Raw genomic sequence first — 19479 nt, forward strand, 5'->3', positions numbered from 1 at the left:
GCGATGGTTTCTATCTGTTGTGTTCAATGTTGGCTAACAACATCTGTTAGGGTGTGTGGGGGGGGGGGGATGTGTGTGGGAAAGTGAGAGGGAGGATTGTTTTCTGTAATGTGTATACATTGCATGTGCGGGTATTAAAACGAGATATGTAGGAGTGTGAGATGTGGGTAAGGTGTGAGGTAAAGGTGTGTTGGTAAGGTGTGTGGGTAGTCTGTGAGTAACGTGTGAGGGTAAAGTGTGTGGGTAAGGTGTGTGGGTAAGGTGTGATGTAATGGTGTGTGGGTAAGGTGTGAGGTAATGGTGTGTGGGTAAGGTGTGAGAGTTGAATGTGTGAGGAAAGTGTGATCGTAAAGTGTGTGGGTAAGGTGTGAAGTAAAGGTGTGTGGGTAAGGGTTGAAGTAAATGTGTGAGGTAACGGTGTGTGGGTAAGGTGTGTGGGTAAGGTGTGAGGGCTGAATGTGTGGCTATGGTGTGAGAGTAAAGTATGAAGAAAAATGTTCGAAAGAAACGAGGGAGTTCATCTATTAACGTCAATAGAGTTGAACCTCATCTCCACTGAAAGCTAGAATATCCTAATGAAGACATTTAATTTATTCAGCTACACCAAATGAACATAATTATACTATTAGCATTAATTACTAATTAGAATGATTTTGATAAATAAGTTAATTACGTGTATTTTAGTTTGGGTGTCATGATACATCAGATAAATATTATTAATTAAGGTTAATTAATGAATGTGCTGTTGTTTTGTTTTCACCAGACACACTAAGGGAGTACTTTCACAAGTTTGGGGAAATCAAAGAAGCGCAGGTGATGAAGGATCCGACCACACGGAGATCAAGGTAAGGTTCGAATCCCAGTTGTGCGGGCGTTTTGGGTTGTCTTCCGTAGGATTGGGGGAGTGAGGTGGGGTGGGGTTTTTATCAGTGTTTCTTCCAGACTTTTTTCTCCGGGGGGGGGGGGGGGGGGGCACTTGAAATTTTCGGGGGGGGGGGGGGGGGCGGTAGACTTTCTTCGGGGGGGGGGGGGGCGGACACTGTTAAAAGTATATATTTTCTATATAAATTATATAAATTTCATTTCGTTCGGGGGGCGGTAAAAATTTTTCGGGGGGGGCTAAGCCCACCCCCCCCCCCCCGAAGATATGCCTGGAAGAAACTCTGGTTTTTATGCATCGTAATGGGTGGGGGGGTAGTATAGGGGTGGTGGGGTGGGGTTTTTGTGCATCGTGATGACAACTCGGGATCGTATAGGGGTGGGCGGACGTATTTTTTTGCGTATTGTGAAGTGCGTGGGGTTCGTAAAGGGTTGGGTTTTTTTGCCCGTCGTTATTGGAGGGGGGGGGTCGTATACGTGTGAATGGGGCGGGTATTTGGTAGCGTGATAAGGGGTGGGACGTATAAGGATGGGGGTATATTGTGTCGTAATTTGGGGGGGGGGGTTGGTTGTGGTATTAGTGGTTTATACCACAAGCCGTTGTAGAGAATGTCTTGTGTTTCTCAATGCCAAATCTCCTGGATTGTAGCTTAACGCCTGGTCTGGTTTAGAACCTGGGCCACGGACGTGTAGGACTGTTATCTATCGGAAATTAACCCTTCAGTTCCCAGTGTTCACTAACGATATTTTAAAAAGTCGATGTATATACACGCCATCTTTGTTGCGTATGTCCGTCTGATTCTGCGACATCAATTCACCACATTATAAAGAAAAACGAGCGAGGTTATATAGGGTTAATACCAAGAAAAACGGGAGTGGGTCTGATAGGGTTAATACCGATAAACTAACGTGATAGTATCAGGAACGGGAGGGGGGGGGGGATGTGGATGGGGGAGGGGGGAGACTGGAGAAATTGAGATTGATGATGGAACGGCCTATAATGACTGGCCAATCTAAAACTAGGACAACGGTTATTGCCTGCCCGGGATGAGTTGCATCCCGTATACGGCCATCACGTGACGGCCAGGCGCAGCTTTACGAGGGCTGGACGGTGCCGAGTGCCTATGTTGTCAGGACTGCTGGCCTGGCTTCTCGTTATTGCCAGAGTGTCACACGTTAGAGAGGAGTGAAGTAATGGGGTGTAATGCGGTGTAATGGGGTGTAATGCGGAGGAAGATATGGGGGGAACGGATGGTCTATTTTTAGAAAGAGTTAGCCATCTTTTCATTAATGCGTCTAGGTTCGACCGTGCATTCGACCATTAAACTTTATTTTCACTTCCGCTATAAAATTAATTTTAAAATCAAACTTTTATTGTGTTATCCTACATTAAGTAACACACTGCATGTGTTTAATGTTAATTTTGATAAAAATTTAAAAAAATATATATTTCTATCATAAGCCTATATTTATAAAAAAGGGGCATTATTGTCCTCGAATTTCTGGTCACCCTATACTTCAGCCTCAAACATGGTATCGCCATGTCACATCAGCTGGTATCGACATCGTATCCTCTAACAAATTACAGGCGTAAACCAGAACAATGCTGTGCATCGGAGACCGATATCGGGAATATCGATTTTTAATTGTTTGAATCGGATTAATAAAATAATCGATTACGCATCTGGAACCACCCGTTACAAGGCGTGTTGTGTAATGTGTTTATCCAGAACACACTAGGAATTAATGCATGGTTGGGTTCGATTACTTAAATAAACCCCACACATGTTAGTTTTATAAAAAAAAAAACAAATTGTTGTTTATTTAATCAACGTGATTTAAATAAACTTTTAAAAAAAAATCGATAATACATTTCTGATGTTATGAGTCCCATGACCTTGACCTTTCCAGTTCTATTGATAGATTCCCGCGTGGAGTTCTCACAAAAGCTGGCTCATCATTGTTATATATAACTTTATTGAATTATTCTACAGTTTCCACTTATCTCCCCTTTCTCTCTCTCGCCGTGTTACCTCCCCTTGTATTCTTTTCTCCGCTCCGGCTTTCTTATCTCCCCTATCGACCCGGGCCGTGAATACACGCGCAATTAGCGCTAGTTTTAAACTAGTCAGGCGTGCATTGTAGACCGAGTTTTGCTCAAATGGGGTGGAGGTTGGGGGGGGGGGGGGGTAGAGTTTTTGTAATATCATGGGGGGGGGGGAGGGTTGATTTTTGGTGAGTTCCATCAGTCAACTTTGAGTTTCTTGAAGTCAACCAGGGGATCTCAAAGTCAGATGACTGGTGTTGTTACAGTCAACATTATGGATGAGGTCATCTATAGCATAGGGTTTATCTTAATCCGCAGTGAGAAGGGGTTCTAAATATTAAAATGGCAGGGGTTCTAAAATCCCACCGGAATATTGTTTTATACTGTCTTATGATTGGAGTTATGTGGTTCTGCATTTGTCAGAGGTTCTAAATATATATATATAAATTGTCGGCGCTTTTAAAATGCAGCTAGACTTAAAACAAGAAGAATTATTATTATTGTTCTAAAAGTCTTATACAAAGATATACGCATTTTACAAAATGACTGCGCGGCAAGTTCAAAACTACTGCGCGCCCGCGCAACCGCGCAGCTTAGAGGGAGCACTGCTAACCAGTCAGTGAATCTTCTACCCAACCAACTAGCCATTCAACCCACAACCCTGCTAACATACCAGTCCATATATCACACAACCAACCACTTACTCAATCTAACCCAAAAAACCAACCAGCCTAAACAACCATCAAACCAGCCCGACAAGTTACGACTTCACAACTCGTCAACCACTCACCAACCCTCGACTCACCCATCACAACCCATATACACATACATACATACACCTTTTCCTACTTCACCTGCACCCATCTCTCCTAAATCCCCCCTTTCCGTGATTGAAAGAAATCTCCAACCTTTTCCTGCAAGTGAACAATACCATTAGGTCTGGAACCCAATGATCGTCCGTGCTTGACCAGAACCCCCCACCCCCTATCCGATAAAAGGATTTCCCTGTTTGCTCAGGAATTAGGTTTTCGCTTTCTGCCTTACACCGAAATATGATTGCAATCTTTTCTAAAATAAGAACAGGAAAAAAAGAGGATCTTTGCCTACCGTTACATTAAAATGATTTCATGAGGGGAGAAAAGGGTGGTTGTGGGTTGTCTGTTTGAAATCCAGGAAATGACGTCAAGTAGGAGGGGGTATTTGTCTGGAAATTATGACGTGCAGTAAACGGGAGCGGGAGGGTGGGGGGAGGTACTCACTCATGATCATGTCGCTCAATTTAAAAAAAAAATGACGGAGGGTGAGGTAGACCCCGTAATTGCGAAATATAGTGGACGTTAAGTAAAGGCTTGGCTATTTTCTTGTATTAAAATCATATAACAGTAAGGGCCGGCTACTCTATGATCCGATGACGTATTACAGACAGTATGTGGTGGTTACTCCTCTTGTATTACACCATTGGCTGTCGAGTTTCAAGAGGTATTCTTGGCTAAGCTCAAGAGCTTTAATATCTGCGGGTGCAACAGGAATCGATGTATCTTTAGCTCCGACTTCCGCATGGCTAAAATCCGGTTAAAGGCTAAAGATCCTAATTTGTGCATGTGGAATTTTTTTTTTTTTTTTTTTTTTTTTTTTTGGAAATACAACTAGGAATAAGATAAATTATGACAGAGGTCTGATATGGGGATAGTAGGTTTGTGTGTGTGTGTGTGTGTGTTTGTGTGTGTGTTTGTATGTGTGAGAGTGATGTGTGTGTGTGTGATGGAGAGGGGTGTGGGAGGGTTGGTTCCTGAGCCCACTTAACTATTGATTTCAAACATATGTTTGATTTCCATAGTATATGGTTCCTGCTAATATCGACCTTTGAACATTCATACCCCAAATTTGATAAACATTTGAATAATTCTTCATTTATGAAATAATTACCTGAGCAATTGTAGTTAATGTAATATGACAATAGTCATTATTTTTATGTGTCTCCAGGTTATGTGAGTGTTTGTGTGTGTGGGTGGTTCTAATTGTGATTTCTCGATGCTATGTCGGTGTATGTATGTGTGTGTGTGTGTGTGTGTGTGTGTGGATTGTGTAAAGTTCAGCTTAATTGGAGTGACGTCATTCACGTGCCACATTTATAGTAACAGTCAAAACATGTTTTTTTTTTAAAAATATTATGTTAATATTTTTTTACGATACCCACAATGCCTCTCCGAACGCTGACGCCTCGTTCTGACTTCAGAATTCGACTGACAGGCAATTAAGAGCAATCATCTTAAATTGGGCTGGGGTTAACAGCGTTTCGGTGTTGTAGACAAGCCTGGTACCTGGTAGCTTTGGCACCGACACCCCCCCCCCCCCACTCCAATTCCGTACCACAACAAATTGAAATTGATTGCATATTGGCCAGGTGACAGCCAGAATTAGAAATTCGATCGCCGTAACCGGAAGTTGCCACTTTCACAGTTCCGCCAAAATGTTGAGAGTGACATTGTATTTTTTTTCCTTAATTGGTTAGGGTGGGGTGAGGCAGGTAGGGAGGGTTTATAATGGACTTAAGTGTGCTGGGTATCGATGTTGTTGAGTCTGGGTTTGAATCCTTGTCGAGTGGCTGCTTTAGAATGTTGTACTAGTAACATGGCCCGGCTTTTACCGGGGCCATCTAGTTTGGGATTATACAAGTGCGTTTTGGTATCACCCCCACCCTCTATCACCTTTATGTGAGAGTGTGTGTAGGGGGGAGGGTGTAGACTCAATTCCTAACCCCGCCTGCAATAGCAATAGCTTAACGTTTTTTATACCACTGGTCGTTACTTCCCTATACGAGTCTGGAACCTCCGCTTAAAAAAATTATGACTTCCATGTCTGGTCGATCCACTCACACCCCCCCCCCATACCTCTGATCCCCTCCCCCCTCAACCTCTGACCCCCCACCCTCTCACCCTCAACCTCTATACCAACTGTATCATTGCAAATACGTTATTTGATAATTGCCCGCGTATAACTCCACTTCGATACTAAACCCACTAATCTTGTAGAGTCTATTTCTATACTGGGCAGCGCAGGCAACACAGGACTCCGTGTACCTGTCAATCACACAGCGTGTCACACACCTATCACCAAAAAAAAAACACAACAACAAAAAAAACTTTCAAAGAAAAAAAATAAAATAGCCCGTATTTTCACTTCACCGCAGCTAAGAAAACACAAGTGTAAAAAAAAAGGAACGAAATTTTTTTTAAGGCAGTTTAGACAGGAAGACGGAAAAAAAAAACCGGTTTCTTTGTAAGTTTTTTTTTCTTCTCTTGTTATGATAAATTGCTTGGGATTTTCCTTTTCTTTCTGTTTAGGGGCCGCTACTAAGGGGTGGTTGTCTGCAGACCTCGCAAGTTGCGTCCCTTGTCAATCTCGTTTTTTTTCTCTCTCTCGCTACAATTTCGCGTTTAGCTGTGTGTTGGGTGGTGTGTCGCTGACGGTTTGAATGTGGTGTGACAGTTTGTCAAGACGGTAATGGTGTTTTGACAGAGAGATAGGGGGGGAGGGGTGAATATTGAGAGGGGAGGGGTGAATATTGAATGGGGGAGGGGAAAAGATTGGGGGTGGAGGAGTAAATATTGAGAGGGGAGGGTGAATATTGAGAGGGGAGGGGTGAATATTGAGAGGGGAGGGGTGAATATTTATGGGGAGGGGTGAATATTGAGAGGGGAGAGGTGAATATTTATGGGGAGGGTGAATATTGAGAGGGGGTGGTGAGAAGGGTAAATTGAGAAAACGACAAACCAATTATTACTGTCATGGTTTATTAGGTCGAACTGACTTGAAAACAAATTAATGAACTTGATTGCGATCAGATGACGACAACAGTATACCCAAAGCAATCAAATAACCGTAACAACAACCCAAAACTTAACCTGTTTGTATATTCTGTCTTAAGAAAGCAATAAGAAATTAACAGTCAACAACACAAACTGGTACAACACCTGAACAAAAACACACATCAATAAACACACAGCTTTGCTAAACACGTAAATAAACACAACACATCACTTAACGCAAAACCTACCAAAACTCATCGTAATTTAACACACCATCTAACTTAAACACAGCACCCAACTAAACACATAACTTAACTTAAACACTTAAAAACACACGATACGAAAAAAATAAACACCACTCCTATCCCGACCTCATCCCCCTACCCAACTCTAACCCTACCGTCCCCATCCCCCCTACCCACCTCTAACCCAATCGTCCCCATCCCCCCTACCCACCTCTAACCCTACAGCCCGATCAAACGGTACTAAAAATAGACCCACCTTGAGGTTCGCGCTGATAAGGTCAAGGCTGAATATCCCTGCTCAGTCTATCGCCTTGGGTGGGCCTAGATGACCCTTCCCTCCCCCCCCCCCCCCCCGACCTCTCAATACCTCATGTGTGAGCGTGTATCCACCCCGCCCCTCCACATTCTGAACAGAAACCTCGCTCTACATACCGGAATAAGTAACGACATGTCTTTATTTCATTAGCATAATTAATTAGCATATTTCCACGCCAGAGATAGAGATGCAGTTGTGTTGACGGGCACGGGGAAATGTGATCGTCTGCAGGTTTTCAAGGTCACTTCACCGCTCGGCTTTAGCCGTCTGCGCGCTCAATTTGGCGCCAATTTTAATTTCTCGGCCGGGGAGAGATACCGTTTGGTGTGGTTGGACCTTTTGATGTATCCCACTATTCTCTATATTATACAAGTATGTGTGTGGGGGTGGGGGGTGGGGCGGGGCTGGATTGATAAACGCAACAAAGAGCAGTATGCTGCGTGTACATAAACCTTAATGAAGCTTGCAATTAATGTTTATAATGAGAGCAGGAGCGGCTTGTTGAATGTATAAGACTCTGCCTCTGTGATTCATTAATCCGATTAATGCACAAAAGACAAGCTTGAAGATTAAAACTAAAAAAATGCATGCCTTTTTCTATGAAAGACAGCCTTGATTATTTAAGAAAGATAATCCACACAATATGAGAAGGATAAAGGATAACTCTTCGTGACAAAATATGTTTTACTTTGTATTTATAATGGAATTTGATTTAGCTGATATTTAAAATCCTTATATAACATTTATAATACATAGGAAAATAAAAATAAAAATACAAGTTTATTTTGTCACGTTGAACGTTTGATACACATCGTTGTAGTCAACTACTCATTAAATTTTAGTATTAATCATTTGATTTAAGTGAGCATCAATTCTGTGATTTAAATGAGCATTAATCATGATGTTATTTAAGTGAACATTAATCATGTGATTTACTTACTTACTTAATCCTCATCACTCCCTGTGGAGTATAGGGCAACAACAAATCTCCGCCATTCCACCCTGTCCTGGGCGAGCCACTTTAGTTCATGCCAGGTTTTGCCAGTAGCCTGTACTTCTTCTTCCATCTCCCTCCTCCATGTTCCCAGTGGTCTTCCTCTACTTCTCTTTCCGGGTGGGTTCCACTTCAGCGCCATGTTGGGGAGTCTTTTTTTGCTCATGCGTAGGACATGGCCCAGCCATCTCCATCTCCTCGTTCGAACTTCTGAGACAATTTCGTTTAATCCTGTCCTTCGCCATATATCCTTGTTCGGGACTTTGTCGTCCCACTTTATCCTGAGGATGCGTTGGAGGGATCTTCTTTCAAAGCCTCATGTGATTTAAGTGAACATTAATCATGTGATTTAAGTGAACATTAATCATGTGATTTAAGTGAACATTAATTATGTGATTTACGTGAACATTAATCATGACATGAGATAAGTGCTTATTTTTCTAACGTCATCCATTTCGGTTACTGGTCAGGATAAAGCTCATGTTAATTTAATTAAGTGATTCGTCTCCTTGTTTCGGGTTCGTTGATACTATGAATTAATTTGTCATTAAGTTGTGGGTTCGTTGATGCTATAAATTAATTTGTCATTAAATTTTGGGCTCGTGTAGCGATTTTATTATTAACGAGCCGGCCCGCGGCATAACATACGCCGCTTTTTTTTGTGAATTTCATAATTTCATTTTCATAATCTGTGAACTCGACAGTACCAACGCAGCCACTGAAAATATTTCTATAAGTAGCTCGTTAAGGACCATAACTCCCCCCCCTTCCTTTCCCCCCCCCCCCTACGTTTAAAATCGTTGGCTCTGCTTGTAAACATTTAGACATTTAGAGTGAACACAGCTCACTAAAACCATGTAGGGGTGGGGAAGTAGGGAGCGCGTTTGCAGCTTGTTTTCTAGCGGCTCCCAGAAGAGAATTATATATATAGATTTGGATATACCTAATGAAGTAAGGTTTGCTTAGGCGCACGTAAATGGTAAAAAAATTATCATTGTTTGCATCGTAGTTATAATCATTGTATAATTGCTTGTATTTTTTTTTCTTTTTTTTTTTTTTTATAGTTGCTTGTTTTTATTAATGTTTATTTTTTTATTTAATTTATTTTTAATAAAAATTTGGAAACGCTTCACGATTCTGCGTGTCAACTCCCTGCTTGTTTAACTGTTTGAATTATTGTTAAGTATGCTTATATCATTGCTTGTGTCATTATTTGTATCATTATTTTTACGACTGCTTTTATCAATGTTGGTATACTTTTACCATCATTGTTTTCTATCAAAATTTATATCGCTGCGTGTATCTATTTTCTAATCATTCCTTAAATTAGAATGATATATTACCACGAATATTTCAACATTACTTAGACCCACAAGCAAAACTCTTTCTTTTTTCACCTAGTTCCCTCCCCTCCTCTCTCTACAAGAAAAATGTCCCCCTTCCTTTTACAACGCATTTGCATTCAAACTATCCCAAACTCAAAGGATAATCCCAAACTAACTCGACACAGTCTTCTGTTTAAAAATGCGATACAATTTTTTTACGAGCGTAATACAAAGAGTCGTTCATATATCGGTAATTCCCGATTAAGCAGTCGTCTTATTACGTGGGGACACGCCCCGGGTAGGGGGGGGGGGTTAAGAACTTTAGGAGCCTCGAACCCGTGGGAAATTAAAAGACGATGGCCAGAGAACAACACAGTCTTCTGCTGGGTTAACTGGTGCTACTGTGTAGGTAATGGTTTTTGTCACTTGGGTGTGGTGGTGGTGGTGGTGGTGGTGGTGGGGGGGGGGTTGTGGGGGTGTGGTGGTGGGGGTGTGGTGGTGGTGGTGGGGGTGTGGTGGTGGTGGTGGTGGTGGGGGTGTTGTGGTGGTGGTGGGGGGGGGGTTGTTGTTGTTGTTGTGGTGGTGGTGGTGGTGGTGGTGATGGTGGTGGGTGTGGGTGGTGGTGATGGTGGTGGTGATGGTGGTGGTGGTGGGGTGTGGTGGTGGTGGTGGTGGTGGGGGTGTGGTGCTGGTGGTGGTGGTGGTGGTGGTGGGGGGGGGGTTGTGTGGTGGTTGATGGAGCTGTGTCGTGTGTGGTGTGTGGGGGATGTATATGTATATGAAGTATGGTGTTTTGTTGATGTTGAGGATGTATGCTGCGCGGTGTTTGATTTTGATGTGTAGTTCTTTGTGGATATTGGTGGAGGTGGTGGTGGTGGTGTGTGTGTGTGTGTGTATATGTATATGAAGTATGGTGTTTTGTTGATGCTGAGGATGTATGCTTCGCGGTGTTTGACTATGATGTGTACTACTTTGTGGACATTGGTGGTGGTGTGTGTGTGTGGATGCATATGTATGATATGCATTATTGCGTTTTGTGGATGTAGGTGAAGTAGGCTGCGCGGTGTTTGTGGGCATTAATGGTGTGTGTGTGATGTATGTTGTGTGTTGGATGTTGCTGTATGTTCTATAGAGAACACCAAAGTTTGTAGCTGAATGCTAGCCATCGCTTCACGCTGTCTTTAATATGTTGGATGACGTATGTAGTATGCTGGAGTTTCCTGCTGGGTGCCGTACAACGGATATGACTTATAGCTCCATCTGTCACCCCCTCCCTATTGTCTGGATGTAGTGTGTTGTGTATCGTATTTACTACTCTAATATTTGTTGTATACCCGACACCTGTCTTAATGCAGTATACAATATGATGATTTGGGAAGGACTTATCGTGCGATGTCGTCAACAGTTAACAAAATATCACGGCATACTAAGGATAATCCGTCCTACACATCCTAAGGATAATCCGCCCTACACATCCTAAGGATAATCCGTCTTACACATCCTAAGGATAATCCGCCCTACACATCCTAAGGATAATCCGTCATACACATCCTAAGGATAATCCGTCTTACACATCCTAAGTATAATCCGTACTACACATCCTAAGGATAATCCAAACATATTCAACCACAACACAATTAAATTCAGTCCTACCATTCGTTAAAAAAAAGAACACCCCACATTTGTTTTACTGACGTCATCATCTCGTGTGTCCCAACACAAAGGTGTGTCCAGCATCGGCCTTGACCTACGTCCCCTTGATTGACAGCCAGTGTCCAATCCGTATTGACGCTATCGATCTCCGCACGTGTACACGGTGACCTGTGTACGTGAGGTCATCTACCCGTGCATTAGGTCGACCTTCATGGGTTTGTGAGTGTACCGCTACATTAACCTAGTACATCATTTTACGCGTTTTTCGCATGGATGGAAAAAGGTGGATCGATTTTTAAAAAAAAAATGAAAAGAAAAACCGCAAATGAACCGAACAACACTAAGGTGTTTCAAATATTACCTGGGTCTCAGAACGAAAGCGTGGCAGGTAAAACGTATCTCACTAGCTTATCTTCAGGCTGGACAAGTTTTTTTTTTTTTTTTTTCAAAACAAGGAATTTTTAGACAAAGACGGTCGGGGGTGTTGTTGGTGCTAGCGCTACCCCTGGGGCTTGGCGTGTACTTAGTTTAGCAGAGATCCAGCTTTTGGCCAAAAGTTATCTCCCCCGGTCTCTCCTCTCCCCACCCCACCCCCACCCCCCCACACACACGTCTATTATAACCGTCACACCAAAAACTTTTAAAGAGTATAAAAAGATAAAATCTAGAATTACGAATGGAACTTATTCTATAGTAAGAGATATACAACATTTATAATCACGAATGGAACTTATTCTACGCTAAAAGATATACAACATACTATACGTATAAAACAGAAGCATTACATAATCTGTGAGAAGATTAAGGAATAACACATATTGTTTCGGCCGACTGGCTTCATCAGAAATAAACAACAATACTTAGTTTTTTCAGTTACCTCAAATCAAATCAGTAATCAGTAATGCATGTCGTTTACATGAATAGAGAGTTTGTGTTTTGTTATGGTTCTTTATTTAACTAAGTCTAGGTCCACAGTGATGAATTCATGCGATGTACATACATGCAGCTGTAGACTAATTATATATATATATATATATATATATATATATATATATATATATATATATATATATATATATATATATATATATATATATATATATATATATATATATATATATATAATGTGCGTGTCAAGTGAAACATTTCCTTCATATGATTTTCTTATTATCAGTTTGTAAAACACGTACACTAGACATCCATCCCCTCCCCCTCACACTGAGTTCTTCACATGTCCAGACCTCCCCCCCCCCATCCCCCGTTAGATAACACCCACTTCCACCTATCTCGACATCCCGCAGGTATTTCAAACCCTCCGTCCCTGCTAAACCCATCTTTCAATTTTTATCTAACCCGCTCACATAGACTGAGACACCTCCTCCGGCCTACCTACTCACACCCAAGCTCACGCGCAATGCATGTTGGAGTTCCTGATATTAAAAAACGATAGCTCCCCCCCCCCCTCCTATCCCCCATGTATCTCCACGTATACTCCTGAAGAATTTATCTAACATTCATTTCTTCAATACAATCCGATTCAGCTTACCTCCCTTTAAAAACTGAACGATTCCTAAAAAAAAGATTGTGTCTATGTCGCTGTGCTGTGCTGTTACGTAATGTGTCGTAACAGAATTATCGAGACACACTTCCGCCACCCACCCCCCCCCCCCCCTCCCCAACTGCACGGAAATTGGGTCGGGTCGTTGCTGGCTCCCAACAGGCAAAGAACTACTTTGACGTCACAGTGACCTCTGAACTTTGAGCTCGGGATTTGCACTTTCGGTATGTGGCTAGATGGCTGTTCTAGCTACATTAGGTAGCCGAAGAGGTAGCCAGAATTTCTTTTCAGACATCTCTTCGGGGTTAGTGGGGGGGGGGGGGTGTCACTGTCTACCCCTCCCCATTGCAGACGAAATGATAATATAATTTTAAGTATATTCCCCCCCCCCCCCCCCCCCCCCATAAGTTTCAAGTACTCCTCCGCCACCGGAAAAAAATGAAAAAAAAAAAGCAAAAAACAAAAACAGTATATTGTGAGATCTTATTTCAAAGCCCAATTAAATTTTAGTACATGCAATTTTTAACCCAAATTAGCTGTCGCACCACAACCCACCCACCTACCTTGTTATACAAGAAATCGTACACACACCTGAACACATCAAATTACGTCATTTTACGAGCTAATCTACCCACGACACGAGTCACCTGTCATTTCTCACACCCAAATCCCCTATCATTGAACCTCCCCCCTTCATTAAACACCTCCTCCCATCATTGAACACCTCCCCACCATTAAACACAACTTTTATTGTCTTCTTCATTTCATAACCTAATTACCTGACATCCCATAAACTACCCGGGATGTCACCTGTAATTAACTTACCTGTAAAGCACTGACACTCACCCACCTTTACATAACCCACTGAGATAAATATATATACCTGCAGCTATTTACTACAAGGTCATATAGATGCTGTAATTATAAAGGTCATGATCCCATGATTTTATCAATACAAAACAGCTCACTTAATCTCTTTTGTATAAAATGATACTATTCAGCTTCATTATCAATACAGCTCCAATATACATACAGCACCATTATCCATACCATAGCTGCAATACCCACATATAAAGCTCCAATATCCATACAACTACAATAACCATATAGCTTCGATATCTACAACATAGCTTTAATACCCATACCATATAGCTTCCATAATCTACAGTTTCTAAAAGTCTACCGACTTACATACTCTCTGATCCATGCTGTTTACTATAGACCAGGGGTCTCCAAACTTTTCAGTCCGAGGGCCGCATTAACTATCAAATTTCAGCTCGGGGGCCAGTTTCTTCCAGGCATGTCTTTGATTTTTCTAAGCAAAGTTCCTCAGCCATCACCAGCGAACGTTTTTTCCGTGGACAAAAAGATCTCCGCGGGCCGGATGAGAGGACCTCGCGGGCCGCATCCGGCACGCGGGCCGTAGTTTGGAGACCCTTGTTCTAGACTAATCAGCTAGGCTAACATACACTTACATTATCTTTCTTTCCCTCCTCCCACCCCACACCTCTTTCTCACACTCTCCCTCACGCCTCTCCTTCACACCCCACCCACACACACTTCTAATACCTCTCACATCTAAAAGAATGTTATCAGCCCTAAAACTGCTAAAACCGCAAACTACTATCAACCAATCTATCCAACATACTTAACTCCATCGCATCCGTCATCCAGCACCCGTCGTCCAACATCTACCAATGGCACCACGGTACGTCCCTTACCCCACCCCCCCCCCCTTCCCCCCGTATTTTTGCCATTAAACTGCACCTTTCACCTGCTTATAATATAGACCACTTTACCCCAAGCTTCCCCCTCCCTTCGGTACTTAGGTATCTAAGACACTTAACGTTTAACTTTTGGCGAGATTATGCTAGACGCAACGAAGACACGGTCGAGACACATTGGAGACACAATCCCTGCTACTAGTGCAACAAAGACACATGTTGAAGACATTTCCTTCAAAGAAGATAATGCCACAATCTACGCATACTCCTACAAAACAGGCTAGCTTTATATCCATGCAAAGGGAATACCAACAACACTAGATATAAGTCCAGTAAGGATACAGGCCGAAGTGCGTAGGACTTCCTGAGTCCACCCAGCTCTGATGGGTACCTGACTTAAGTTAAGGAAAGTGGAGGCGGTTGGGCATTGTGCTGACCACACTATCCCTTCGTATGCCGAGGTCATAGAAACAGGTGAAGTCTGCTATATAGAGGAGACTGAGGGGTGGAGGTTGGATTTAGGAAAGTAAACTGCAGTGTTATGTGGGGTGGAGGGTGGGGGTTGGCGAACACTGTCGGTGGGGAGGAGAGGAGTGAGAATATCTGAGTGTGTGTTCAGAAATGTATGTGTATGTGTGAAGGTGAGTAATGTCTGTGTTTGTGTGAGTGGGGGGGGGGGGGGGGGGTGAGAAATGTCTTTGTGGGTGAGGACGTGTGAGAACTTTCTGTGTGCGTGGGGGTAAGAAATGTCTGTGTGGGTAGACAACCCATATTCACTGCTCCCTCTCTCGCTCTCCATGCCAAACAATCGACATGTAGGTTAGTGGCACCATCCCACGGAATAATAAAACTGTAGATCGTATATTATGTACGTCAACAGCTAATTTTAGACATTCATTCATGGAGAAACACCCCCTCCCTGCCCTCAACCTCAAACCCAAAATTTGTGTTTTTTGTGTATCTTGAACCACATTAGCTTCTGTTTGGTGGTGTGGACTTTGTGGTGTTAAAATTTGATCTCACAGCTGGGGATATTATAGCTTTAAGCTGGGGATGTATAGCATTAAGCTGGGATGTACAGCTTTAAGCTGGGATGTATAGCTTTAAGCTGGGGATGTATAGCTTTAAACTGGGATGTATAGCTTTAAACTGGGATGTATAGCTTTAAACTGGGATGTATAGCTTTAAACTGGGATGTATAGCTTTAAACTGGGATGTATAGCTTTAAGCTGGAATATATAGCTTTAAGCTGGGATGTATAGCTGTAAGATGGAATGTATAGCTTTAAGCTGGGGATGTATAGCTGTAAGCTGGGATGTATAGCTGTAAGATGGGATGTATAGCTGTAACCTGGGGATATATAGCTGTAAGCTGGGGATGTATAGTGTTGGTGTTGCTATGCCGTGAAGGTTTCGGGTGGGGAAGTGTGTGTGTTGGGGGGGGGGGGGGGGTTGTGGATTGTAGGGTGGGGAGGGGTGGTTTCTGTTGGCAGCAGTCAGTGGTTCAAGTCTTGCAACATCAATGCAGGTTTTTATCGTTTTACCTGAGGTTAACTGCTTCTACCCCCCCACCCCCAACCCCATCCCCTCACCTCTACGGTGAAGTTCCTAGGAATGTATTCTTTTGTCGCTTTGTACGTCGTCCTCCCCACCCTCACCCCCTCCCCCATCCCCTAGCCACTCGGCGTCGACTTTATATTTTTTTTACCGTGATTTCATCGGATTAAGTTTAACTCCCGTGAACATTGGCATGCAATGGTATACATTTTGTACTTTTGAAATGTTGATACTGCTCTTATTTGCAACACACATTCATCACGCCTCCACTGAAATACTGTAAACAACTTCATCATTTGCAATAATAGGGGATATTTCAACTCAAAGTCTGCGTATGATCTAACAATTTGATAAGCCTACACACAAAGTACTAACATGAAATCAGTAATGACGTCAGGTTTTCTGGAAGTTTCTTTCATGATGTACTGATGTTAACCCCCCCCCCCTCCACCCAACATTAACCCCACCCCTAGTGTCATAATTGAGTAGGTTTATGTTCGGTAGATAGGCGAACCAATTAAACAGTCCCATACATGAAGTATCTAAAAATAGACCGTGACGTCAGCTGTTTCAGAGTTAATAAAACAGTTCATACTAGCTGGTTGACATGAAGTGAAGTGGCTGCAGCTAAGCTCATGTACCACAATTATAACTGCAATCAGTTCGTGCAACTTAAATATAGCAGCAGCTAATGTTCCACTATAATGACTGCAACAAAGTTCATGTACCCAAATTATGACTGTTACTGTTTATGTACCCTAAGTTTGGCTGCCGTTAAGTTCATGTTCCACAATTAGCTGCAGCTAAGCTCATGTTCCCCAAATATGCCTGTAGCTAACTACTCAAACAATGGCTGTAGCTAACTACTCAAACAATGGCTGTAGTGAACTTCGTGTATCCTAAACATGTCTGTAGCTAACTCCATGTTCTAAAAGTATGGCTGCAGCTAACTCTCTGCTCCCAACCATAGCTGCATCAAAATTCGTGTAAACCAACTCTGCCTCCAGCAAACTTTCAACGAAGTACTCAACGTTTAATGCCAATGTCTTGAAAGTCAATATTTGAAAAAAAAAACCTCATGCCTCGGTTGACCTACTTTCTCATCGACAGATTTTTAAACCATATTTAAAAAAAAAAAAACTTTTCCGCTCGAGTCCCTAATTACTTCCCCTGTGCTGAGCCTGACACGATTATGCCCCCTTGCAATAAAGTTCAATGGGAAACTGATTATGAATAATTATTGAAAGTAGTAGCCTTAAAAATGTTGTTTACACATTCAGAGAAGATAGTGTTTACATTTTTTTAAAGCATAATTTTTAAATGTTGAGGAATTTGTTGTTTTAAAATATACAGATGTTGATGCTAAAATATGAAGAGGTGTAAAATTTACAGGAGTTGAGTTTAAAAACAAAACAAAACAACAACCTTGTTTGTCCCTACTCAAAGCCACACGCACTAATACGCAACTAATATACGAAGCTGCCTACATTGCGCTCCGTTTTGCATGCGCCCCATTCAGGTTGCACTTATTCGCCTTGCGTCCTTTCATTTTAAGCGCGCCGTACGATATAATGAATATTCTAAAACTTGTAGTTAGGACCATGTTTATATTTAGCGTAAATGATTTAAAGCCTTGTACATTACTTTGATAATGCACACAACTATCTGTCGTTGAAATATATTTTTTGTGTCTTTATTCTGATCCTCTGTGCTAAAAAAAAGAGTGTGTTTTTTAATTCACACTGTGCTGTGTTAATTTGCACGTGAACTTTTAAGACAAGAAATTATTTTAATTTTTTTCCCCAGCTCATCAACTTCTTGTTTGATTTCTTCCGTAATTAAAACACATTTGCGTTGTCCTGGTGTTAATGACTTAATTATCTTAAGACATATTGATCAGATTATAATCAGGTTAGACAAACAACTATACAACAACAGACAAAGGGAGACAACAAATATTCAAGTTTTTTTTTCATCGACTTCGATTTTCCGTTCGATTTCTTTAACAACAGATGTATTTTTCTTTTCTTGTTCTTAATAAAATGTTATTTTCGTTTGTAAAACTGAATTTAAAAGAAGAAGCAGAAAATGAAATAAATTATTTTTGAAAATGTCGAACTCTAAAGACGAAATGTCATATAAAATTTTACATTTCACACGAAAAGCATTGACCTTCTCGTGGTAAAGCAGATCATTATCAGCATTATCAGATGTATAATTGCTGAACTTTACTTTGCAAAAAAAAAATGTAATTAATTAAAGACATTTTTAAAAAATCAGTAACCTAGAATCATAATTACATCTCACAACTGGAGGGTCAAATAAAAATAAACACACTTCCGGGTCATCGATGTCTGTCCGCAAGAACAACAAATTCATACTCTACTGCAAACTTTGGGATCCACCCCCCTCCCTCACGTCGCACATCGTCACCACTCCCCCTCCCCATCACTTACCTGGTGTATGCAGCCATTTGTAGAAGTGTTATCAACTCATCTGTAAAAAAAAAAAAAAAAAAAAAAAAATTACTGCTGTAACAATGGTTATAATTCACACTGAGCCTAAATGCTATTGAAAATGTATGGATATTGAATTGGTTTCTTTTATCATCCATCTCCCCCCCCCCCTCCTCCTCCGCACCAATCGTTCACGTCAGTTGTGAAGGAATTAGCCCTACTCTTTGAGCCCACTGTTACGGGCATGTTGGACCTTCAGACGCGAATTGCTTTTGACAAACAAACTCTATTTTAATTATTATGCACATCAAAGGGAGATCAGTCACACGGCTCGCGAAATAACTCATTGGGAGTTATAGCCCTTTAAAATGCTTTCTATTGTTTTACTAAACATTGCCGGGTTAAAATAACATCATATTTAGGGAAAGGGGAGGGGGGTATGATCCCATTCTTTACATTCTTTTATCTCCATTTTACTGCTGTGTATTGCTTTTAGGAGTAGAATAAAGAATCCGGGAACCACGTGGTATAGTTTACAACAGCGATTGTGGTATTGTTTAATAGGATAATGGGATATCTGTGGGGGAAGAATGGAGTGTAGTGTTACAAAGAAATGGATTGCGCAATTTTTAAAAGTGGAATTATATTGAGTATCATAATATGGAGTTATGGAGACGTCGAATGCAGGATCGAATCCCATTGAGACTACTGAAACTGTGTTGTATAAATGTTTATTTTATAGCCTCACGCAGTCGTAATGATGAGGTGACGCTTAAATGGATATAAATCAATATTATTATTATCGAAATCAAGATTTAAATGAGTAGTTAATAAACTAGCAACACTTCTTAAAGTTCCAAGTTCGAATTCAAGTCAGATATTTATACACCGTGTCTGAAGCATCTTCTATCAAGTCT

General features: G+C 41.6%; 1 protein-coding gene across 1 annotated transcript in view; it reads left to right on the forward strand.

Annotated features, from left to right (window-relative positions):
* Positions 1 to 725: 725 nt before the first annotated feature.
* LOC131928914 (RNA-binding protein Musashi homolog 2) overlaps positions 726 to 19479 on the forward strand; it is a gene marked incomplete at both ends in the record, with an annotated part of 116848 nt that continues 98094 nt past the window's right edge. The window contains one exon of the mRNA XM_059285083.1: positions 726 to 845. Coding sequence (XP_059141066.1) covers positions 726 to 845 — 120 coding nt within the window. The remainder of the gene's footprint in view (positions 846 to 19479) is intronic.

Source organism: Physella acuta, unplaced genomic scaffold (genome assembly GCF_028476545.2).
Source record: "Physella acuta isolate Inbredline_101_S28 unplaced genomic scaffold, ASM2847654v3 ptg001566l, whole genome shotgun sequence".
In the NCBI taxonomy this organism is placed as follows: domain Eukaryota; kingdom Metazoa; phylum Mollusca; class Gastropoda; family Physidae; genus Physella; species Physella acuta.